Source organism: Cyprinodon variegatus, unplaced genomic scaffold (assembly GCF_000732505.1).
Source record: "Cyprinodon variegatus isolate N-32 unplaced genomic scaffold, C_variegatus-1.0 Scaffold626, whole genome shotgun sequence".
Classification (NCBI taxonomy): domain Eukaryota; kingdom Metazoa; phylum Chordata; class Actinopteri; order Cyprinodontiformes; family Cyprinodontidae; genus Cyprinodon; species Cyprinodon variegatus.
Window position 1 is genome coordinate 41,998 of NW_015151079.1, and position 25,703 is coordinate 67,700.

The window sequence follows — 25,703 nt, forward strand, 5'->3', positions numbered from 1 at the left end:
AAAAAAAAAAAAAAAAAAATATATATAAAAATAGTTAATAATAGTTCTGATCTACACTACAATTGTGTCAATGTTAGAATCCACATAAATGTTAATTCAATAAAATGTAAAAAAAAAAAAATCGTACTTTTTACAGCAGATTTGTTATTATTAGAGTTAAAAACTGGTCCTTTGCTTCTTAAAAAAATGCAATGGATCTCTCTTTTTTAACCTTTTACCACACCTTAAAAGCAAGCTTCAGTAAAAGGATAATCAAATAAAAAAAGGTAATTACTTCTTGATCAGACATCCAAATGTTTAATCCACTGTTATAAAAAATAGACTAGGGATAATTTCCTAAAACCTTTATACAAACACATGCTTAATACCCTAGATAGGATTTTTTTCAATGAAAAAGTCACCAAACTGATGACTACTTATAAGGCATTTTAGAAATCCTGATAAAGCTAAACATAATGCTGTACAATACAATTTTAAAAACTTACAATGAAAGAAAAACATTATTTAAAAAACGAAACCAGAACACTATTTAACAAACATTTTACAAAGATAGCAAATCCAATTGTGAGGTAACCCTTTTTAACAAAACAATAACATACATTTCAGCCGTTTCACCTCATTTTAAACAAAGCTTGTTTAAAAAGTTAAACAAATTACAGTTTTTAATTTAAATTAAAATTCATAGTTTATCCTCAATTCCTTCGTCGAGGCATTGATGTCCCTCTGGTTCCTTTGGTAATTTTCTATTTCACAAACAAAAAGCAGAACACATGCATTAGATCACAATGTTGCTGAAATAATCAATGGCAGTGGGCAGCTTACTTGAGATCAATGTGGTCCTGGAGTTCAACGTTAAGAGTTTCTGGTAGCAGCAAACAGAAACAGCCAGCAGCCATGGGGATGAGGCCATAAACCACCATGGGAATGCTGTAATGGTAGGATTCCAAGAGCCTGACCAGTGGTGAGAGGATGCCGGCCACACGAGCACACATGGAGTTCACACCCATGCCGCTATGCCTGTAAGGTAACAGATCAGGTAATGAACATACAGACTTTAGCTCTATAGATAATGTAAGAAAATTTGTTAAATACTTTTTTTTTGTGGGAATTGAAGAGTTTGGAACATATATCTGAGGATGGAAGTTTCTTTTTTTGGTTCAGACTGACTTTAAATGTTTAACCTAAGCCAACAACGCTGTCATGCGGGGGCTACAGATAATATCCAATAAAGATTTATGATAAGAGTGTTACGTGGAAAATATTTAATTCAGTTCAAAACTGATTTATTTTTCTTTTGTTCATTTCAATAAGGTCTTTCATTGTTTACTTTATTTTAAAATCACATTGTGGCTGCAATAATTATTTATTTTCCAATTTGCCTTTCTGCATTCATGTTTTTACTTTCCCCGACTGGGAATTGAGGGTATCAGACAAAATAACGTGTGGCTCCAACACAAAGAACAACTCAACCCTTACCATGGCCTTTACTTCCGCCCAGATGCAAAATATTAATTAAAAAGGCCCCTTATGGAGGTAGACCAGGTGCTGGGGGTGTGGGGTGGTCCCTGCTGTGATTTAAAAATGTGGATCTGACAGATAAATTCACATATCAGGATGTCAGACGGCTGATAACAAAGGGCATGCTTGTCAGACAGATATAGCTGTCTGTTTGTGCTGCTTGTATGCCAATCTGGTAATAGGTGATTTGAAAGAACCATGGATTGGTCAAATGTCATGGAGGATTTCACTCCACAGACCAAACTGTGGGAGGTAGGAGAGGAAGGCTCTATAGAGAAGGCCAGTTGCCTGGAGCTGAGCCAGTGTGAGCCGGTGGCTCTTTAAATTCTTGAGGCATCCAAACACAAAATGGGGACAATTTCAGAGTTGTAGTGTTTAGATCATAAACTTGGTATGGAGGTAAGCATAAAAAAACTCTGCTTTTAATATCCAATAGGACAGTGCTACCCAAGTCAATATTTATGGGTGACTTTGCAAAAACAGGGAAATACTGACTCATGATTAGATGCAGTGCACCTATTTAAACCAGAGGAGTGCACCAAACGGCCAGTTTTACAAACAAATGCAGGATCACAACAGGTGTGCAGTAAATCCACCCCCACCCCCAAAAAATAAAACAAACAAAAAAACTGGAGCATGTAAACAGCACCACAAGTTATATCTGTGTACAGTTTATTAGAAAAAAAAAGCAGACAAAAAAAATAATTTTTGTTTTGAGGTGAGCATTTCTGTAATTCACCTCCAACAACAACAGGACACAAAGTTCAAAAGTTAATGAATTCTTAAAGCAAATGTAATTTTTTTTTTCATTTTGTTTTAAGCAGCATTACCTGATATTAGTCGGGTATAATTCAGCTGTATAGACATAGGCTGTACTGAAGGCAGCTGTAGCAGCAAACTTTCCCACCATAGCAATGACTGTCACCACCGCAGGTAGGTCTGATGTTCATAAAATTGTGAGCAGATAAAATAAAGTTTAATTCTGAGAAATTCTGAGATGAAAAAAAAAATTAAAACAGTTTAGATCACTATCAGAAAAACAAAAACAACTGAATAAATGTATGGGTTACTTCTTGGCACAGCAGTGGCAACCAAGCATGATGCTCCTCCAAAAAACAGGAAACCTGCTTCACACATTTTCCTCCCGTAGCGCTGAATCAAAGTCAAACCAGTCAGGTTGGCAGGAATTTCAACAAACCCAAAGATGAGCTGTGTGAGGTAGATATTTAAGCCGAAACTCCCGATATTTAAACTCAGCCCATAAAACAGGAAGCTTGCAGCAAACCTGAAATCAGATGCATCTTATTATGTGCTGTAATGTTTCAGTACATACATCTTTTAAAAATTAAATGATTCTTTGTGTAATAAACCATACCAGTTAAAGCTCATTATTAAAGTGCGTTTTCTCAAATATGAGATTCGGAAAATATCAAGCATGTTCTTTCTGTCCACAGTAGTCTCCATGTCAACCTGAAAATGATAAACAGAGCTAAGGTAAAGTTTCATAAAATTACAAATTTAAGGTTTTCCTCCTAAGCAGCTTTCATCCTGCACTGCTATTTTTTTTTTAATCTAAATAAGTAAATTTTTCTTGCAATAAGAGCATTTTTTCTTGAATTGAGGAGGTAAGTGAGACACTTTGCCAATGGAACAAGACAATTTTCATTTAAAATAAGCAAAAACAATTACGTTTTCTCATTTTAAGTGAATATTATCTAATTATCTTATTTTAAGAGTAAAAATACTTATTCCACTGGCAAATTATCTTATTTACCTGCTCAAATTAATGGTTACACTTAATTTAAGACATTTGTGCTCATTTCTAGATCGTTTTTGCTATGTGAGTGATCCCATTTGATCTGATTGCTATACTTTGAACTCAGAATGACTTGAAGTTCACGCAAAAAGAAAATACTTTCCTGTTAGACACACACTCCAATCGGGTGCCATTTGTAAAGTCAAGCAATCAAAAATTAGGAGCAATATTTATGGTTATTTAGTTTGTTTTAAGAGAAAAATAAGTAATTTTTCACTATGTAGTTCATTAATTTATAAAAATATTACTTTGGTAAATAAATATTTAGTTTGCAAATTAAATATTTAGTTTGTTAAAGAAATATTTAGCTCCAAACTTAATATTTTGATGGTTTTCCTGTATTTAAAGGTTAAAAGTTACATTCAAATATGGTAAGAGTTACAAATAAAATTCTGTTGATTTCTTCCCCCTGGTCCTTATTTTACAGGGTTATCGCAAATATCTAATTTACTGATATAAAAGTTATATTGTGATAGGTTTTTCAGCCATATCTCAGCTCTGTGTAGATCTGCTGATCAACCAGGAGAGAATTTTAAATAGATGGATGGATGAAAGCTAGTTCAACTTGTAACCATGTAGTAAAATTTTTTATTTCAGGTCTGAAAACAACTTTTGAGGGTATTTTTTAGGTGTATTTGTGGACAGAGACCTTATCTAGTAGATCATCTGGTACAGTTCTTTTGTTAACTTTGGCTGCCTTCTTGAGCTCCTTTAGAGCCTCCTCCTTCCTGCCCTGTGTCATCAGCCATCGAAAGGATTCTGGGAGAAACCTGTTGAAGCAAAAAGTGCATTTTAACTAAATAAAGAGGTATTAGTTGAAAAGTTATTTTTTTTCAGCTACTGACCAGAACAAGATCACCAGGATTATAATAAGAGGGCTAAAGAGTGCAAGTTGCAGGATTCTCCAGTTATTTGTTAAATAGGCAATACCGGACAAAAGCGTCTGTCCGAGTGAAAAGAAAGCAATGATGGACACTGTGCAAAGAGCAGACTTTGAAGGATCAGTCCATTCCACCGCTAAAAACCAGATCAGGAGACAGGTCAGTTATTGTCATTAGTGTGCAATATCAAGAATGTTTTTATGGCTTTATACATAAAACTAAACAAACTGCAGACTTACCCATGATAGATGTGTTCATTACAATGACACCACTTGAACTACCGCATATAAATTTAAAAACTATATAAACGTAGATGTTTGGTGAAAAAGCCGTCATCAAAGTGAACAACAGTAGGATGAAAACTGAAAGCAGGATTACGCATCTTCTGCCAAACCTAAAGAGAGGAAAAACAGAACCTCATTAGAGTCTAAAATTATAAGCAACACATAAGGTGCACTTTCAATCCTTAATACTTAAAATCTGTATCTGCATCCATTTAAAGAAATTGTTTTTGGAAATTTTAATGTTTTACACAATGGTATAACAACACAACAATAGGCCCGTATGCAACATTATCTGGGTGGGCCCCATATGAAGTATAACACCCCATAACTCATTTTGGTATAAATCGTCGCTAACACATTGTACGTAACGTTATGGTTCTAATCTATGCTCTGGATTACCCATAATTCCAAGTCGTAGTGTAAAAAATAAAATACTCCAATACATCGTTCTTTTGAGATCTTTATTGCGGTTTGTAACATATTGTTTGAGTGTATTTTTTTCCAACGGTCTAATGAACTATACACAGTTATTAACATAGTAATTAAAAGTACCACTGTCTGCTTTGCTATTGGTGCTGTGTTAAATTGGCTCTCCATAATGTTGAAATCTGGCATGTCTTGGGGTAAGTCGTCTTAATATCAGATGAGTTTTATGAGGAGTTTTTCACACCATTATTTCTGCAATGAGACGTCCTAGTTCACAATTGTGAAGGGGGCCTAACAGGTGTCAGTGACTGGCCCCTAAGTAAGTGCAGTCTCTGCTTACCGAAACTGACACCATTGGTTTTACATGTTCCCAACTGCATGCATGGAGCAGTGGGTAACACTCTTGCCTTGCAGTGAGAAGATCTGGGTTTGAATCCACTTTCTGCATGTAGTTTGCATGTTCTTCCTGAGCGTGTGTGGGTTCTCTCCGGGTACTCTGGCTTCCTCCCACAGTCCAAAAACATGACTGTTGGGTTAATTGGTTTCTCTAAATTCTCCTTAAGTGTGAATGGTTGTTTGTCTCTGTGATGGACTGGCAACCTGTCCAGGGTGTACCTCGCATGATGATGATTTTGTAGATAAGTTTTGATTTAGGATGGCAGTTCTGCTTATATCCACCTGTCAGAGTAGCCATTTGCTGCACCCTCCAGGACCAACTACCAAGGTTGAAAGTAGACATATTTAGACACAAATGCTTCCACTGTTCACAATAATTTACTGCCAGAAGATAATATACACATATACTCTTCACACTGCATATCCCATGGTGCACCACAACAGGTACTAGTGTTATGGTTCTCCCCTTCTGGAACTCTTTTTGAGTTTTCTTTTTGAGTTTTCTATAACTTATGTCATTCTGATTTGTTGTTCATTAGTTTCTTTTCCATTTTGTGTTATATTTAAGCAGTGTTGCACTGTTTGAGTTACTCTCTGTTGCCCCCTTGTGTCAGTCTCCTTTTCCCTAGCTCCCTTCTTGTTACTTGTATCCACACCTGCTCCCTATCAGCTGATTAGTTTCTTGTCATTTCGTTACTCCTCATGTGTGTTTTCCCTGACCTCTCCTGTTTTTTGTCTTTCTGTATTTTGTATTTGTACTTGCTTCTGTGGCCTTGGACCTTCATTAAATCAGCAAAACTCATCTCTGCATTTGGGTCTTTAACCAACCTCCACCTTACCTTGACAACTAGAGGCATAAGACATTGGTAGATAGAAACCTCTCTAGTCAGAGGCCAAGGATGAACAAAATCACATTAGTTGTGTTCTCAAGTGTATGTTTTCCTGATGAATACCCAGTGCATTTTAATGCCCTGCTAGCTTGAAAAAAAATAAACACAATAAATAAATAAATCATTTTCAATTTAATAATAAAGTTTTATTTCTTTATAAAAAGCCTTTTCCTATCCAAACAACTTCCTTAACGCAGTCATTTTACAGTACGGTTGAATAATAGAGAGTGGTGATCAAGCATATTAGGAATTATATGGACTAGTTTAAAATGATCGGAAAATAATACATTTAATTCAATATTAGACAATCAACAAGTTTAAAGGTTTGTGAATTAGTATTCTCATGATTTAGTATGCCATTTTGGACTGAGGATATTTTAAGATAAAGTATTTTCCAGATTTGGCTAAGTCTTGGAAAAAAAAAAGGTTTCTTTCTATCCCTTTCTCCAGGGTTGGTGTTTGTTTTCTTTTGTCTTTTTCTCAGAATACACCTATAACCTCACATTTTCTGCAACAAAATTACAAGTTTTTGTATTTATGCTTTAAAATTGACGAAAAGAGAGTATGAAAGAAACCTGAAAAATTGAATCAGGAAAAAACGAAACATATCTTCCCAGAATTCTGGCACTTAGGTCAAACTCTTTGATCAGAAGGTCCCCTCGAGGGTCTTTAGTCATAATTCACTACAGGAGGTAAAATATTCACTGCTAACAATAAATCAGATCTGAGAGTTTCTGTACATTCTTAGAAACTCAGATTTTCTTTTTAATTTTTACCATCTTTTATAAAGTTCTACATTTTACTGACACAAGATATCTACTTTGTTCAGTTTTATTTTTTTTTATTGAAGTTTGAAATTGGAAACATCACAATGCTGAAGTTGGCATCTGATGTGGCTGTAATGGAACAGATCAGCTCCATTCCACATCTTAAAGCTTTACATAGAATTTTCAAACCCAGGAATGGGAATTAGTTTTATTTACCTATTTCTTTGCATATCAACCACATTTGCTTTCAAAACAACAAAACGAAGTTGAAACTTGAAATATGGAAAATAGTGAAACGTGATTTTTACATGAATGTATTCTCACTACCACTCAAAATAGTGCATAGCCAAAAATTGCAGGTCAAATAAAGCAGAGATTTAAATATAAATTAAATAACAAACACATTATTTTTGTTACATTTTTGAAAATAAAGATTTCATATTCTTGATTTAAGTATGGTATCTAGTCTGCAAACTTGAGAATTTTTCTTATATTTTCTTACAACTACCGGTACATTTATTTATCAAACTGAGAATGGCAAAAAACAAAATTCCACTTCTTCCCAAATATCCCAAAAAACCACAACCGATTCATGGCTCAATACAAATCATATCATTGGTGAAAAATAACAAAGATACATACATTTGTAACAAGACCAACATCTGATAAGTGACTGATGTTAATGCCAAGAGTTCTTTAGAAAAAAGCAATGTACAAGAAAATGTATTACCTGTCAGAAATTGCACCAAACACCAAACATCCAACAAGAATACCTGCCATGAAGATTGACTGGGATGCTTCTATTAACCCACTTTTGCCACAGACTAGGTCAAACTGTAAACATGGGCAATTGTTACAACAACAAGATATAGATGCAGCGAGGATTTTAGAGGGAGACTGGTATAACAAAAATGAATGTTTGCTTACTTCTGTCACAAGGGTGGAAACTCCATGTGGAGCCTCATAGTCCCAACCACTGATGCATCCAGTTGTGCTGTTAAGGCCATACTCTTCAATCGTTTCCAGATCCAGATCCACAGGAGTGAACATTTCACACCTTTCAAACAGTCCATCCTGGTCTACAGGGATGGTGAGATTTTTTTGTCTCTCCTCTGTTAGGTTTGGCCCTTTCTCCAAGATCCAGTCAGTGTTACAGTGATGCGGATAGCTCATTCCAGTGAACACCTGGCTGGTCACGTCGAATGCCGGGAATATGCTGGGTATGCATAACGCAACGAGTAAGCTTTTCTGAAACAAACCAAACTCCCCGACATCCTTCAGGACCTGTCCAAAGCTGCTCATCTTGGCATGTGGTTCTGTTTACACAGGCTTCTCATAGATGTACAGAGCAAAGACATGTTTAATGTTTAACAAAACTCAATAAAGATAGTCATGGTAACTGCCTTGATCTCTTAGTAGGGAGCAACAGTTATTCTAACTGCAATAAACTGTTACAGTGTCTAATCATTGAAGTGGGAAATGACTAATATTGATCCAAAAGAAAGAAACAGTTATAATAATAATAATAAGAGAAAAACAACTGAATTAATAAGATAAAAATGCATTAATTATTTCATTTTCATTTTATAAATGTAAAGTATAAATTAAACATTTCTGCATGGTTAAAAAAGATCTCTTTAATTGGTTTTATTATAGACTTATTTGGAAGGGCAGCTGATAGGATTTTGCAGCCTTAGAGTTCAGTCATTAGACATTTAATGTTAATTAGTATTTCTTACCCCTCATATTCCGGTGGGGGAGTGTTTGCCTCAATCTTTCAGCAGGTTCTTTCTAGTTCTGCCTTGTGACCTTGGTATTTTTCCAGTTTCCTGTGTTCTTTCCTCATGTATCCATTCTTTTGGTAAAGCCTTGTGGGTATATATATATATCTATAAATCTATAACCTTATCTATATCTATGTAAATATCTAGTTTTGAGGGCTTGAATCAAAATGCTGTTAGTCAGAAAAAAAATCTAAACTGAATTTAAAATACATTTAAGATACAAATTATATTGATTTAAGGCTCTGATCTATGACACCTGGCCTTTAAACATGAAGGTAAACACCTTGTCACCACCAGCAGGTGTTCAGATGCTTGTGGAAAATCAGGGATTAATGTAATCACCCAAATCTTTTTAGTTTTTATACATAAAGTACAGACAGGATTCACCTAAGTGGCATTTCCATGAAGATATTATAGTAAGCCCATGTAATCCTTCATGAATTTTACCTACAGTTACAATTTGCTGTGGACATTTTGTTGCATACGGGTGGTTGGACATGCAACAGACCTTGGAAAAACAAACTCTCTATTTAAATGACTGGCTATATTTTCCAATTCAATGACCATGGAAGGTACGGTCAACTGCAAAAAATCTAAATGGACTTTACACTGAAGAGACACTAACTCACCCATAAACCACTCTGTCATCTGGTGCTTTACATAATCCTTTTTAAGCTCCTGTTTTTCATCTTAAATCATTAAAGGGTTTTGATTAAATATTTTATCTTAATACAAATATCTTCAGGAAAAGGATTTCTTTAATTTAGAAACAAGAAAGAATGATAAAATAAGGTTATAAGAAATTTATGGATTTTGTCAGATTGATACTCTATAATATTCTGATACTTTCTTTGGGATGCTAATACATTTATGTTTGTATTTAGCTATTTCCTAGTGTCATCAGATCTCCCAAGTTGAACTGTGAGGTAATTAGTGCTGCTAGGGAAAGTTGTTTGTTTCTGTTTATGTTCCAAAGGTTGTATGTGTAGCCTTGCAGTAATTGTTTTTATCTGTTAGTGCTATAGTTAAAACTTTGACTGTAAAAGTTTGTAAGGCAGGGTTAGTTTATTTCTATAGCATATTTTTGAAAAGAGAGAATTTGATATACTGAACATGAACAGAACATAAGAAAATAAAAAAAGTACAATGCAGTAGTAAGAGTAGAGGTGGGTAATATTTAATCTGATGATATTCTAATGATGTTTTAATGTACAGCTAAAATGGAACAATCAAACACAACTTAAAAACAGACGATTTCAGACCTGATCATTGGTTTCTAGCTGCAATAAATTAAGTTTTGTGCTAACATTTCATCACTTTGGTTAAAAACATTTTTTACATTAGTTTTGTTGTTTTTTAACACACTTTTGGAACACATCCGTGCAATGGTTAATATTATGCAATTCCTCAAGGCTTCAATGGTTTCTTGGGTCCTTTTGATCAAAAAAGAAAAATATTGAGCATTACATTGCTTGTGCAGGCAAAAATAAAAACAAAAAACTGCTACTTGCAATAAAATAATGTAGAAGTTTGAAGCTATGGATAATAAGGTAATTAAAAAAGAAAAAATGTAATAATCATCCATCCATCTGTCCGTTTTCCGTCACGCTTATCTCAAGTGGGGTCACAAGTGGTGGTGGTGCCTATCTTCAACTGTCAACAGACAAGACGGCTGCGCAACAGGCAATCAGAAATAGAATAATTACCCATATAATTTGCACTTAAGACATTTCTCAGAGTTTTACCAGTAGCAACATAAAAAAACAAGAATGATAAAAACTGAAGAGACATTTTAAACTGGAGAGACTCACACAGAGAAATGCTGCAATTAGAAACTTGGTTTTTCATTCTAATCCATTTATACCGGTAACACAGTCTGATAGGTCAACCTTTTTTTTTACTGAGGAAAGCCATCTGATTGCCTGGACTCATAGGCTGAATCCCAAACCAGACCCTAAACACCAAACCGTCGTTTGCATGTTCTGCAGAGGGTCTGCCATATTAAGGACCGTTCCAAACCCCTTAATGGGTAGGCTGAGAGGACTATTCAGCCCATAAATAGCGAGTCTGCATCAGCAGGCTCACTAGAAATTGGCAGCGGGTGTGGCAACGACCTAATGGTGTTTTTCTTCGCCCTTTTTTTGACCGTATAAATTTGTTTTGAGAAAGGGGCAAATCTTGGATTTTATGTACGGTAGGTGAAAGTTTGCTTGCTTGCGAGAGAGAAGTGAAGGGGATCTTAATAGATGATTGGCCACGGAGGAGTTGAGATCCCAACACTAATTGGCTGAAACTGAAGGAGGGACATTGCAGGTGGTTCAGGTGAAGCTGATAAGAGTCTTCCAGATTAAATTTACCCTTAAGCATCATTTAGTACATTTGAAACTTGGATGCAATATTGTCAGTTGTCATGGTAGTAAACAGGATTTTTAGTTGCAATGACGGAGAGAATGTGAGCGAAACAACATATTTGGGCTGTCAGAAATCAGAGTTGTATAGACATAGTCTGTCCAGCAATGCTATTTTTGAGGAAAAACTCCCTGTGACAATGCATTTCCTGAATCTGCATAGGCCATTCCAGAGCACCTACATACTTAGTAGAACCTCTGAGAGTAGGTCTTCCAGATTGAATTTCTGCTTAAGCTTCATTACTCTGGGAAGCTGATTTACAAAGAAATTAAGCTCTGAGACGCTGTATAATTCTCAGTTCACCTTACAAGCCATGCTTGACCAAAAATATTGCATACAAGACAGTCCCAGAATAATTAAATTGAACAAAACTGAGCTTAATTCAGAGCCTATGACTGAACATTTACAGGGACAAAAAAAATATTGCATATTTAGTATGATTATAAAGTTCCCTGTTGTGCACAAGATAAGGATGTGCACTTTGAGATGTACATAGAGTAATGTAACTTTAAAGACTCCAGCATACAAATGTTGTTGTTTAGTAGCTGTATTATTGGTCTATAAACATGCCAACAACTTTAAGAGAAGATCTACTTTATGACATTACATGTATATGCCTATTCTGGCTCTTGAGGGCTGGATAAACTGTTGTGACAGACTAGATTTGTCATGTGTTAAATACTTTATCCAGGTTTTATAAACAAAAATCTTTTGTAGATCAGGCCCCCTGCAGTTTCACTATAGTCACTGAGAATTGACAGTGATGATATAAACACTGACATTTTTCCATGGCGCACCCACAGTATAATAATTGAACTTTAACATCCCCACTTCCTTTTTAAGTCGATATAGAGATAAGGAGTAAGGCAACATGAAAGCCATTATGTTTATGAGCTTGTTTAATGAGGTTAAAGTCGTGTGATATATAATGAACCGATTATATTATATGGACACACATTGCAGATTTGCTGATTAAATACACAGAGGCAGTTCACTACTTCAAATCAGTACAGTTCTGTGTACTTTTTTTTTAGATATCTTGGCATAGAAAAAACGCTTTTCTCACTCTGTTCTCTAGTTGGTTTTTAATGAACCTTTATGTGTAGATAGTCTAACCATAAATGCCCAAATACTCCTGAAATCTTCCGGCATCACTGTTCGGTAAGCCTAGGGCCATTCTCCCCACTTTACAAGAACAATCAATGGGAGCTACTAGACACCCCTCCAATCAACCACAATTATTTAAGATTTAGAGAGGACCTCGCCATTGAAATTGACGGGAGCTATAGTTAAACTGTCAATGCCCACCTGCATGGCAGTTGGATTTTGTAATCATTAAAAGTGAAAAAAATCTGAGTTATTTCACCTTTCTTATTAATGGTCCATAATTTCGCTGTTGGATTGCAAACTTGAAGAGGGAGGATTTGCCATCAAACTTCTGGCCAGAGAAAAAAACGTAGCCAACATTCAAGAAGAATGTTTTAAGATGACTTGGATAGTAGCGCATTGTGACAAATTTCAGATACAGCATTGGAACTTGCTCAACAGCCGATACCGCACTGTGACATCACAAACCGGTAGGTGGCAGTAGCGTTTTTTTGATGAACACGGATGTCTCCAGTAAAGAACATTCAAAACGAAAATTACTCTTAATTAAAAACACTTATCATTTATTGAACAGTATGTAATAATTTTATATTAAAAGTACTTTCACAAGTTTAAATTCTGAATATGACCAGACATTTCCCTCAAACAAGTTCTGATTAATTGTTTTCTAAGCTAAGGACCTGTTAAAGTTTATGCTTTAACTTTGGGCAGATGTATTTGTAAAACCGCTCAACTCTCATCTCTGAATCTAATGGCATGTACCTTAAGAGAACCCCTGATATCTCATTATTGGAAGCATGGTAAACATCAAAACACAAATATATAGTCATAAAAAAATTTACCGGTAATATTATTTTTTAACTCACTGAATTCACAGTTTCAACCCTTGATTTCTCTTAATTGTATTTTTTCTGCTTTTAATAATTACTATAGTTATTATTATCATTATAAAAAATGTAGAGCAGAGATTTGGGCTTTGTTAAAGTATATTAATAAAAATGCTGCTTATATACATCAGCACTCCATTTACAGTTTGCTCTGGTGTGACCCCACAGAATCAACAAGGAATTCTGTATGGTGGTTGAAAAGTTTTCAGAAAAAAACTAAGTGAAAATCTTGTTGCCTTCTAATTTAAACTTGTTTTTTTTGTTGCAATAAATTATTATAGGCATGTTGATGAAACAGATTAAAATTATATTGCAATAAAACTCTCTTTGCATGTAATATACATGGCAGTGGCTGTTGTTTTAAATGTGCATTGTGAGGTTCTGGGGAAATCATGAAGAAACATATTTGCTGTCTCTTTGCCAAGCGTTGATTAGATAAGCAATGGTTTATCAGAAGTCATATTGTCATTGGAATGTTTTTTATATTATAGGATTTCTGATATCTCACAGCAACTTTCACTTGTCTGACCTATAGCGTGCGGAAAAGGACATCATTTAAATTTTACATGACCTAAATTATATATCATTGTAGAAATAATCCAGTGTTCCGTTTATCATCCAACATCTGTACTGTTCCAATACTCTGCTGCTGAGTTCCGTTCACAGAGGAACACCAGTCGATAGACTAATCGTAATGTGCCAATCCGCCCTTCTACATCAGCTGGCATGACTGTCAACACCAATAAGACTACTATCAACTTTGGATTTCTACACATTCTCTCACTGTCAGGTAAGGAGTGTCTTGTGCAGGATAACCTCACCGACCAGAAGAACATCTTATGTTTAACTGAAACATGGCAATGACATGGCACTAGATGTTGTCTAAGTCTAAGTCAACGGCCAAATTACTTTTCCACATTGAACGCATTGAACGATGCCACTTCTTCAGGGTCTTTTACATCACACAACCTCATAGTGGTCGATAAGGAGGTCTCACAATCATCTTTTGCACTAGTGGAAGATAGCCGTATGAGAATCCCTGCCTGCCATTCATTCGATGCTACTGTATGTCAGATCTGTGGACCAATCCCCACTCTTATTGTGACACTATGTACCTATCTTGTGTTTTATGTTTGCAATATCAGGTGACCATTATCATGTCAAATTTATGTCAAAACCTCAGAGGGGGAAAAAAACATACTCGCTAGTATATTAAAGTACTTTCCTGCATGAGTTTACAAACCATTGCGCAAAAAATCCCGCATGCATGAGGACTGCAGCCTCAAAGGAAGAAAATAGCTCAGTGGGTGTGTCTTTTACTCGCATGCTCGGGATCTTACAAATGCTTTTCTACTTGTGCACGAGTTTCTGTATTGTGCCCTCGCTCCTGGATGACTGTGCATTTGAAGGTGACTCTGCACTCAGGCTGATTTTCAAAATGTTTTTTGATAAGTGGGAGAGGAGACATAACTTTTCTGTTGGCCTCCTCCTGATTGGCCTGTGCAGGCACTATCACACAGGAATTATAGCACTACTTACAAAAGAATATCAGTGCTTTTCCATCAGGAAATGCTGGGAATTTTGCTTAACTTGCGAATTGCAAATATTGCAGAGATCTCCACCATTGTCCCACCTCCAGCCATCATCTTCACTTAAAAGCTTTCAAGTTTTCCTGACAGTGCTTCATGTGTGAATATGCTTGCACAGGCCAATCAGGAGGAGACTCACAGAACAGCTATGACTCTGCCCTACATGTCAAAATCCATTTTGCTTTGCGTGGGGAGGAAATTATTCTGAACGCAGACTGAGAGGCACCTTCAAGAGCAAAGCTGTCCGTGAGCGAGAACAACAGACAGAAACTCATGCCTGAGTAGAACAGCACTGCACACAATATGACCGAGGTTTAAAAATATTTTTTGTATATTTGTAGTCAAAATCTTTAGAAGTATCTTAGAAACTTTAAAAATTATGCAGAATTCCTGCAATTATAACTAATAAAAAATATTTTAAGACATACATGCACCTACAAGTACTATTCTTAGACTTAAGCCCAAATTGATTTTTTGCAGACTCTTTTTTAAATTAAATTAATAATTAAAATCTTAGATTATGGGCTACCGCACGGGATAAAATAATCTATCAAGAAAACTGGTAAAAACCAATACACATTTTTACATTTTTCTTTAATAAAGTCTCATTTTATAAACTAAGTTACCCTTTATATGTGATAATTATGATACTAATGAAATATCAAATTCATATAACTTGAAATTGATAATATTTTAATTACTTAGATGCAATGAAGCATTATCAACCACTACATTTATTGGCCCCCATTTTATGATAGTTTCTCCTTCCTGACATGAAAAACCATAGACTTCCAAATTAAGGAATAGAACCAAGGTTATTACTAAAGACAGATAAGCATTTTCAGATAACATGTTAAATAGGTTTATTAACCGCTGCCGCCAGTAGCCAGACATCACACTGTCCAATAGAAAGACTGAATATGCTTTATTTTTACATAAAGGTTAGCTAAGGTTCTCAACAAAAAAATAGTTAAGATACACAAATACAACTGTTGTACCAGCCTTTTCAATATAATTCAGAGAGAATAGAATGAATTAGTACTTAAAATTCAGCATTTTCAATGGAATGTTCAAAAGTTTAAATATTGTAGATATTATGAATCTAAAGGTTATTCACATTATGATATATGTTAAAATTCCTCAGTACTTAAAAATAACTGTGACCATTTTACAAGATATAGAGTTAGTAACCTTGAAAAATTACAATTTAGTACACTTTTCTGCCTTGTCTTCTTGATTAAAGGGTCCATTCTCAGGAGTTTCATTGGAGGATTTTCTGAAAATATAAACAAAATAACTTAGTGATATGTTAGTAATACACACAGTGTGTTAAGTGAAACAAAATAAGTGCTGGCAATAGGTGACAGAAACATGGGTAGTATTGTACACAGATATACTGTATCTATCCAGCAATAGATTAAGAGTTTTACTGTAAATAAATTAATAATGGAAGATATAAAATAAAAGATTTTTAAAAACAGAAAAGATCATCACTCACAAAAATTGTAAGAAGCGTATTCTGGTTCTTTTCAGTATTAGGCCTAGCCTCATTAAACCCATGCCACTTTAAGCATATCACATGTGTCATGTACTGTGAGTAGGGGGGCACTCAAAAAATTGGGCTCATCAAATAATGATTAATGTTGTAGCTAATCGTAATAATTGCATATTTAAAATATATTTATGATCCTGATAAAGAATATTATTAGAATAAAGTGATGCAAAAATATTTGCTCAAGAATACAAAAGACTTTTTGACTGTCTCCCCCCTCTGTTAGCAGAGTAAGTGGGGAAAAAAGCTGCACTACAGGTGAGACTTTAACAAAGTCATGGTTTATAAAATTTAAAATGGAGACCTTAAAAAAAACCTTGCAAATAGGGTTGTAAAAGTTAAGTTGAAAATACATATTAATGCAACTTCTTTTTAATGGCATTAATTTTTTGACACATTTTGAACATCATCTGCGCTGTAGCTTGAACATTAGGTTGTTTTCTGTTGCAGCTGCTTCTACAGTTTCTTAAAAACTCGGGAGACAGCTCCACCTCCTGTCCACCTCTCCTGTGCAGGCTCAGAGAGAGGAAGAAAGAAAGAATGTTTCAAAGCATGTTTTCACATGGGGGTTTCCACTGCTGATGCAGAAGCTTAAATAAATTAAAAACACAAAAAAAGTGATAAATGCAAAAGCATGACAAATGGTCCTAGGTGCAGCAATCAAACAGAATGGCTGGAGAGAAGAAGCAATATTAGATGCTGGTCAGTGTATGATCACATAATGGATTGCACTGTGTACCGTAGTTAGAAGAGCATTCTAACTGGTAAGAAGAGCATTATTCTGATGGTGCCTTCACACCAAATGCTTTTCTAGAGTTAAAGTTTGAGGCTTGAGGACTCCAGGAGCTGGATCGTGGTGACTTACTGCTGTGTCTCCATCTTGACCCAAAACTATCTTGCTTCAGGAATAGAACAACAGAGGTAAGGTAAGACCGCATGATGAAGCTCAGATAAAAACAAGACATCAGAGCAAGAGGGCCGGTAGAGAGTATACCACAGAAGGGCAGTGGCTGTCTGGGCCTGGACTATAAGGGAGGAGAGTGAGAGATCGGAAGAGATGACAGCGATAGATCAGGACAAGAATTCGGGACAAGAGTGCACCAGAGCCGACGCAAAGGCAGTAGCCAGTGTCATGCCCTGTTCGCTATGCAAGGGAGCTGGCGGCGGGAGATCAGATGAGAACAGCGGTAAAAACCACCAATTAATGTTTTAAAGCATCCCTTACTTTATCATATGTCAATACTACTTTTCTATCTTACATTTTTATAGGAAAAAACGTAGTCTCCGCTGCTCTCCTTCACCCTACGTCACAGCCACATCTAGTCAATGACTGGTTGTCACAACGCGTCAAGACACAAAAGTTAAAATTATCCAACTCCAGCAACTTTTCCTTTTTTCCTCCATAGCAGGTGTTGTGTAACTGTTGGGGCATTGCTGTAATCACAAAATCCTGCCTGCCGCTTCACTACTAAATTGTTACTGTGTTGCTGTAAATGCATTTGGTGTGAAAGCACCCTTAGAGGACTTTTTAGCTCTGTTTTACACTCTCCAATGTTAAAATATGTTTATTGCGCTTTTTCCCCTTATTTCAAGGCTTCTTAAAATGTGTTTTTTTGTTTTTATTTTTTTCTCCTTGTATATGGGTAGAAGCCCTGGAACGACCTGCACAATGCAAAAAAGCCCTAGTATGCAGAGTGCTCTTACTACCTACTGTTGTGCAATTAAAGTGCTGAATATACAGAAACTGGTAAGAAAAAAAACTGTACAAACTCACTTGTTTTCAGTAAGGTCCTGAAGTTCAACATTGCAGGTTTCAGGCAGCAGCAAACAGAGACAACCAGTCATGATGGGGATAATGCCATATATCAACATGGGGATGGTATAGTGGTAAACATCCAAGAGACGGATCAGGGGAGCAAGGATTCCTGCCACTCGAGCACACATGGAGTTCAGACCTACACCATTCTGCCTAGCAGGACAGAAGATCAACTCATCAGCCATCTTGCTACATCATTTAAGTTAATCTTCAACTCTGTTTTTTTCAAACGTATTACTAATCTTACCTTCAAGTCATTACTGTCTTACCTCAGAATAGTGGGGTATAGTTCTGCTGTATAAACGTAAACTGTGGCAAAACTGGCAGTGGCAGCAAATTTACCAAGTACGGCTATGACTGTGACCACGATAGGAAGACCTGGTGGACAAACAAATTGCATTTCTGTAACAATGTGCCTGGATTTTTAGCAAACTAAAAGAACAACCCTTCAGTGATCTATTAAGGGCAGCTCATTAAAATGACTAAAAAGGAGGTTAACTAAAACATTTTGATGTCAAAGTTATTTTACCTTTTGGTATAACAAGTATGCTAAGGCAGGCAGCACCTCCAAATATTAGCACCCCCGCTTGGCAAAGTTTTCTTCCAAAATGCTGCAGGAGGGGCAAAATGCCCAGACGAGCAGGAAACTCCACTATTCCAAAGATGAACTGTGTGAGGTAGATATCTAGACCAAAGTTGCCGACATTGAGGCTGAGTCCATAGTACATCAGACTTGTTGCAAACCTGTTGTGACATATATATTAAGTGATCACAACGATTATTCCAAAAAAAAGGAATTCAACACTCACCAGGCGCAGCTCATTATCAGAGCTCGTTTTCTTAGGTATTGCAATCTAAAGATGTCAAGCATGGTTCCCTTTTTGACCGGTCCTTCAGCCTCCAGCTAAAACATAATCGTTAGTTGTAAACGTAAGTTTGGATTTGGTAAAGGTCAGTGAATTTTTGGTGTGACTCACTTTCTCTAGCAGCTCCTCTGGTGCATTTCTTTTGTTCACTTTAGCTGCTCTCCGTATTGCCTTTATGGCCTCCTCCTTCCTGCCCTGTGTGATGAGCCAGCGAGCTGACTCTGGAAGAATCCTAGTTGGCAAATAAGCCTTAGATCAAAAACTGTGCTGCTTTTGTTATATCATTATTACATTTTGTGGGTTGAATTTGTTAAATATTTGTTATAAATAGGCATGGGCCAGTTCCCTGCAAGCCATATTAATTGAAGTTGGATAGCACTTCGTTAACCCACCTCCTCTCAATTGCAATGTGACTATGAATTCAGTTAAGCTATTGCCAGTTTGTTGATAGAGGTTATAAAAATGTACATATGGTTTTATTGAGCATCAAGTAATTAAATGTTTGACCTTTTTTTCCTGTTGATGAGTAGCTAATTTCCTGTAAACAATTTGTTCATCTTATACAAGTTTGTTTCAAATCTTGTTAATACGGTGACTCCAGTAAATCTGTAAGAATCTCATAAATGGCCCATGTTTATTTTAAAAGAGGTCATATGAATGCTGACCAATAGAAGATTCCCAGTACGACGAAAAGAGGGCTAAAGAGCACCATCTGCAGGATCCTCCAGTTGCGGATAAAAAAAGCAACTCCAGATAGTATCATCAGTCCAAGAGGATAAAAGGCATGGCAGATGATGGTACAGAGAGCAAACTTTGATGAATCACTCCATTCTCCACCTTTAAAGAAATATGACAAATATGAATTTCTTCAATTCTGACATTTCTTTATGGTTTGGTCTAACTAGTAGTATCATAAAATAAGTATAACAAAGATGCTATTAAAATCAGTTGGGAAAACCTACCAATGACAAAAGCATTTGCAACGATTCCAGATGTCGAGATACCACAAACAAATTTGAGAGCAATATAAACATAGATATTAGGTGAGAAACTGATCCCTAATCCAAACACAAATAATATTAGGAGTGACAGCAGGACTACAAAGCGTCGTCCGAACCTAAAGACAGGCAAATAATAAAAAAAAAAGTTACATTTGTCACTAAAAGTAAAATTTTTCATGTTAACTATGTTCTACTTTATGCTTATATTCAGGTGATCCTCACCTGTCAGCCATCTGTCCCAGAACAAAGGCTCCAACCAGCAGGCCGGCCATGTAGATAGACTGAGATGCCTCAATGAAACTGCTCCTTTCACACACCAGGTTAAACTGACAGCAAAGGTCAAATAGAGGATTAAATTAAACTTTTCTTGACTGTTAAATTTAGCTATTTTGATTATATGGTATCTAGTTAAGCTATGTGTAATAAACAGGAATATACAAAACTTGCAAATTTTTTTTTCTTTTTCACCCACATTGTTTACATTCTATCACTGCTGCAATTTCGCTGCTAAGCTGCTGCTCATTCATTGTCTGAAAGCAGTACAAAACAAAATGTCGTTTTGCACACACTCTGTGTATACGGAGTTACAAAAAAAGTTGTCTAAATCTAAAAAAAACTTGCAACACTTTGCAAAGATTATCATAAGTAATACAAAAGGGTGAAGAAAATCACACTTTTTAGCCTACATGTTAAAAGCTTTTTGTGAAAGAAAAGAACACAACATCTTCCATTAAAGACAAAAAAAAATTGACTATATTCATAGACTATGAATATAATCATGCAGTGGAATTTTGTTTACTATAAGTTATGGACAAAACAAGTGCTCAGAGTTAACTGCTAGCTAATCAAAAAGAATAATTAGTAAACATATTTGATGCTGTTTATTTGAGAGTGAGGCTAATGCTCTCCTTTCAGTAGGACTGGAATCATATTCAGCAATCCTATTTCTACCTTATCCTATGGTCATGAAATTTAGATAATGATCGAAAGAACAAAATGCTGGACAAGTGGCTGTAATGAGTTTACTCTTCAGGAGGGCAGGCAGGGACAGGGTGAGGAGCTCACTATTTGGGAGAGGCATGGAGTAAAGGTGCTGCTGCTCCTTCACCTTGAGAAGAATCAGCTAAAGGTGTCTCGGGCATCTGTTCTGGATACCTGCATCTGGAGGTACAGTATTTCATGCCCATCCAAATGAGAGGAAGGCCCCAGTACATGCTGGGGGGACTATGCATTTCGATTGGCCTGAAAATGTCTCAGGTTTTTTCCCGAGGAGCTAAAGGAAGTGTCTGAGGAAAGGGTAGTCTACTGTATGTGTCCCCACCGAGGCCACTATCCCCATATGAATAAGCAGAAAACGACATGTACAAACTTTTTACAATATACTTTACCTTTCAACTCACAGTTGTGACTATTTGTGTTGATTGAATACATGACATTCTAATTAAATGCATTGATTTATTGTTTTTTTCATTACAGAAGGTCTATAAAAGTTAGAGGGTTGGTTGTAAATAATCTTGTGTTCATCACTACTTACAACCGTTTTGAACTGTTACCCAATTTCTCAGCCTTACCAAATACAAACAGTTTTGTCACCTTATAATGCTTCTTACACCTTCTTCCTCATATTGTTAGAGTCAACTTGATGTCCTTAGGTGAAGCAAATTAAAGCCCAAATTGATATGATGGACAAACTGCCCAATCTCTAAACCTTGAGCCTCCTATTAGGATATGTTTAGCTGGAGGTTTCTTCCACATAAAAGAGGGTTTTCCTCTCTACTGTTGCTACATGCATGCTTGGTGTGAGGGGTTGCTTAAGGGTCAATGAGTCGTTGCAATCAGTTGGTTTTTCTTAGATAGAAAACTTGTAACCAATATGACTATAAGATCTGGTTGAATAGTCTCTGTAAAGTGCCTTGAGATAACATGTATTTTGAATTGGCGCTATATAAATAAACTGAATTGAATTTTGTTCACTTGTTTTCCCCCTATGCTGTTACTTTTGTTTTAATTCTCTTGTATTTTCAATACAGTAAAATATAAAATCAGTTCTCCACAATTGTTCTTTTAACATCCTACTATATATCTAAAAAGTTCCTGTCTTAAATGAACATGGGTTCTTTTATTCTTTAAACATTGGTTCTGTGTGTTCTATTTTATGGCCAACATAGAGTGTAAATGTTATAACTCTTTCTGTCTAATCACATGGCTTTCGGCTGAATTTTCTGTAGTCAGCACTTATTGTTGTCAGTCAATCATTTAGAGGGAAGTATCTGGCATAGTGCTGACTAGTTAAAACGATTTTTCTATGGTACACCACTCAGAATATTCTTACCTCTGTCACAATGCTGGAGGCATCTTTGGATATCTCAAAATCAAATCCATCTGTGCATCCTGATGTGTTGTTAAGTCCGTACCTCTCAATGGTTTCTAGGTCCAAACTTACAGGCGTGAACATTTTACATGTGTCAAACGTTCCTTCGCTGTTAACTGGTATGGTGAGATTTCTTTGTTTTTCATCAGTCAGGTTGGGTCCCTGCTCCAAAATCCAGTCAGTGTTACACTGGTGCGGAAAGTTCATACCTGTGAACACTTGGCCGATTACATCGAACGCCACAAATATGCTGGGGATGCATAATGCAGCCACCAAACGTTTCTGAAACAAGCCAAATTCCCCGATCTCCTTAAGGATATCCTTAAAGTTGCTCATAACGGTCCCCTAAAGTCGTCAGCAAGTAACAAGGACAAGAGACAGCTTTGGTTTTAAAGCTACTCTCTCAGAATGACTCTCATCCCTTGAGTTAATGTTTAAACAGACAATCTCTGTGCGTTTATGACTGAAATTGCTACCAGCCTTTCAGGGTTTTCATATCAACAAGTGTACAGCTCAAGTTTAGCACACTATAGATAAAAGTAATGGTACAAATTTTAAATAAACAGAAATGTAATTACTAATCATAAGAATAGACAAATCTGTATATCTTAGAATCAAGGGTGTCTTAAATTGTTCCTCTTTCAGATTATATACATATGTATGAGTAGATTATAACATGCTGTCATGGTTTATTCTATAAAGGCCTCAACATACTGTATTTAGGGCAAAAAAAAAAATTTTTATTCCCATTTACATGAAAAACACAATTCTTCTTGCAACTTTTTTCTTAAATATTAGGGCCATATTATTTTCTGTGTGCCTATGTGATTGCCAATCTGTCAGAAATTAGAAATGGGCTTGCTACAACACTAAAGGATGTGGCCCAATGAAGTTGGCTTCCTAGGAAGCCTACTTTTTGAGTGCAAACCTCCTTTCTGGAAAGATGTTTGACCTTTTTTTTTGTGCAAGTGATAGAACAAATGTATTGTTTCTACAGGCTCTAATTCTTCAATGCAGAGTCCATCAACAGGTTGTAGATTACAATATGTATACATCTGTTAAATCTACATTTTTTGGTTTTTGAAAGCTCACTCAATGTTTTTTTCCCCACACTTACTTTGCTTAATGGCTTTACCTGAGAAATTGTCACTGATCACCAATGAAAGACAATACTATATATTATAGAATATATAAGTATAAGTAAATTAAACTAGACTTTATGTTTGTGAAAGCTAAGAATTAAATTTTTTTTAATTTTGTTTTTAACCAACAGAGAAATGCTTTCAGAAACTAGTGTTTGCACAGTAACCTGTTCACTTACTTGTTAAAATAAATAGTGATATTAATGTGTCGGTAGGAAAGATAATTTTATATCAGAATCATGATGAAAGTGGGATTAGGTGGTTTTGAATGTGTTATGGGTATAGGAGTAAGGCAGCATGCCCTGAGTGTCTCCTAGACTGCTCAAGAATGCCTACGGTGGTACTTCTGCACAGTGTAACAGTGGGTAGCACTGCTGCCTTGCAGCAGAAAGGTTCCGGTTCGATTCCCAGACTGGGGTTTTTCTGCATGGAGTTTGCATGTTCTACAGGTACCCTGGCTTCCACCCACAGTTCAAAAACATGACTCTTAGGTTAATTTCCTTCTCTAAATTCTGGCTCATGGGTGTACACAGCGGGAGATAGGTACCAGCACCCCTCATGAACCCACTCGGGATAAAGCCTGTCAGAAAATGGATGGATGGTTCTTTTGCACAATCATCTCTCTTATAAACATTTTTTATTCAAAGTTTAAAATGTTAAAATGAACCCCAGACTCATTATGAAACAGTAAAATAACCTTTCACCTTAGCACAGACAGGCAGCTACCAAACAAATTCTAACTTGAGTATCTAACAGTTAGCCATGTTTTTGTTACTTGCATCTCATTAAAATATGGCTGTTATGTATGTATATATTAGGAACTAAAGGTTATGGTACAGTATTTCTTTCCTTTTACAGAGGAATTCAAGACTTTCATCTCTATAGGAAACTGAACGGTTGGACAGGGTGACATCTGGTAAGAACAAGTTGTAAAAAAAACAGCTGAGTCATTGTTTTAAGATAGATAGAACAATTAACCTGAAAGCGCTGGGAGCAAAGTAACATACCCAGTTTTAAATTGTGACAGCACTGCATAAATACAACTTAAATACACTCAGCCGTTCATGAAAGTCTCTGAACCGAAACCATAAGGAGTCAGGTTTTATTTGGTCGATTTTTGCTCTTTGCACAAATGTGATAATGATTTACTCCAATGAAAAAAAACAATCAAATGACGAAAAATATCTTTACTTTTCAGTGAATTTCTCAGAAATTTACAGAAAGAAAACATACATAAAAAAACATACATAAAAGTAAAATCATAATTAAGAAATGTTCATACATTTGCCTGAGAATTTTTGGTTACCATTTGATAAGAAAACAGAGTAAAAATTGGTTTCTCTTATGTACGTCAAGTATTTCTAAGTTGCCTTAAACAAAGAAAAGCAAAATAAAGCTGAATTTAATAGTCACAGGTAAAGAGACAGTAAAATGTGTGTGAATACAGTGCAACACATTAAGAAATATTTGTGGAGTTTATGATATAGAGTCTAACATTCATTAGCGTGTCATTTTAAGATTGTAGAGTTATTTTTTAGAGTTGCACATTGTTGAACAAGCTGCCTCGAACACATCTTCATTAGGATTATCTGTGTTGTCAGTGTCACTTATCAGCTGATGATACAAAGACAGCATGGGTTCAAAGATGATTCCTGTGATTAATGTTGAAAATTAATTTATACAAATAATGATCACAAATTTTGCCAAATGCTTTTACTCACTTTCATATTGCACATTTATGCCTCAGATTCATCATGCCCTCCACTTGGTGTATTCATGACCAACCATCTGTTCTTGTGCTGAGTGTGTCCAAAGCCCTCGTCATAATTTCCCTTTTCTTTGAACAGTTGTTGGTAGTGAAATATGCAGTAGAATTCACCGTTCAAAGGTGTGTAATTTTGCATGCTAAAAAGAAGTAAATGTTAATAGCAGAGATAATCATCCTTGCTAGATAGTTATAAGAACCTTCTTCTGGAAACAAAGAACATTAATAAAGATATTGTTCCTACATTTGCAAAGCAGCATTATAAAAAATGGTGAAGATCATTTTCATTAGACTAACACTGGCACAGGAACTCAATTAAGTAGTTCATTGAAAAAATAAGTTCAGGAAATATGAAATCTAAATCAGTAACTGGCTCTGAGTACATAGTTTAGATTTTTAATATCTGCATCCATCCATCCATCCATCCATCCATCCA

General features: G+C 35.8%; 2 protein-coding genes across 2 annotated transcripts; both read right to left on the minus strand.

Annotated features, from left to right (window-relative positions):
• Positions 1-609: 609 nt before the first annotated feature.
• LOC107096479 (solute carrier family 22 member 13-like) lies at positions 610-8,280 on the minus strand. The gene is made up of 10 exons (XM_015393140.1): positions 7,906-8,280; positions 7,709-7,812; positions 4,455-4,609; positions 4,180-4,351; positions 3,984-4,104; positions 2,894-2,988; positions 2,589-2,803; positions 2,349-2,457; positions 823-1,017; positions 610-743 (listed from the first exon to the last, which is right to left on the minus strand). The coding sequence occupies exons 1-10, from the start codon at positions 8,278-8,280 to the stop codon at positions 680-682; spliced, it is 1,605 nt and encodes a 534-aa protein (XP_015248626.1). The 3' UTR covers positions 610-679.
• A 7,476-nt stretch (positions 8,281-15,756) lies between these two features.
• LOC107096478 (solute carrier family 22 member 13-like) lies at positions 15,757-22,700 on the minus strand. Its single transcript, XM_015393139.1, has 10 exons — positions 22,322-22,700; positions 20,212-20,315; positions 19,951-20,105; positions 19,654-19,825; positions 19,100-19,220; positions 18,932-19,026; positions 18,652-18,866; positions 18,392-18,500; positions 18,081-18,275; positions 15,757-16,030 (listed from the first exon to the last, which is right to left on the minus strand). Exons 1-10 carry the CDS (start codon positions 22,694-22,696, stop codon positions 15,955-15,957), a joined length of 1,617 nt encoding a protein of 538 aa, XP_015248625.1. The 5' UTR covers positions 22,697-22,700; the 3' UTR covers positions 15,757-15,954.
• Between the last annotated feature and the right edge of the window lie 3,003 nt (positions 22,701-25,703).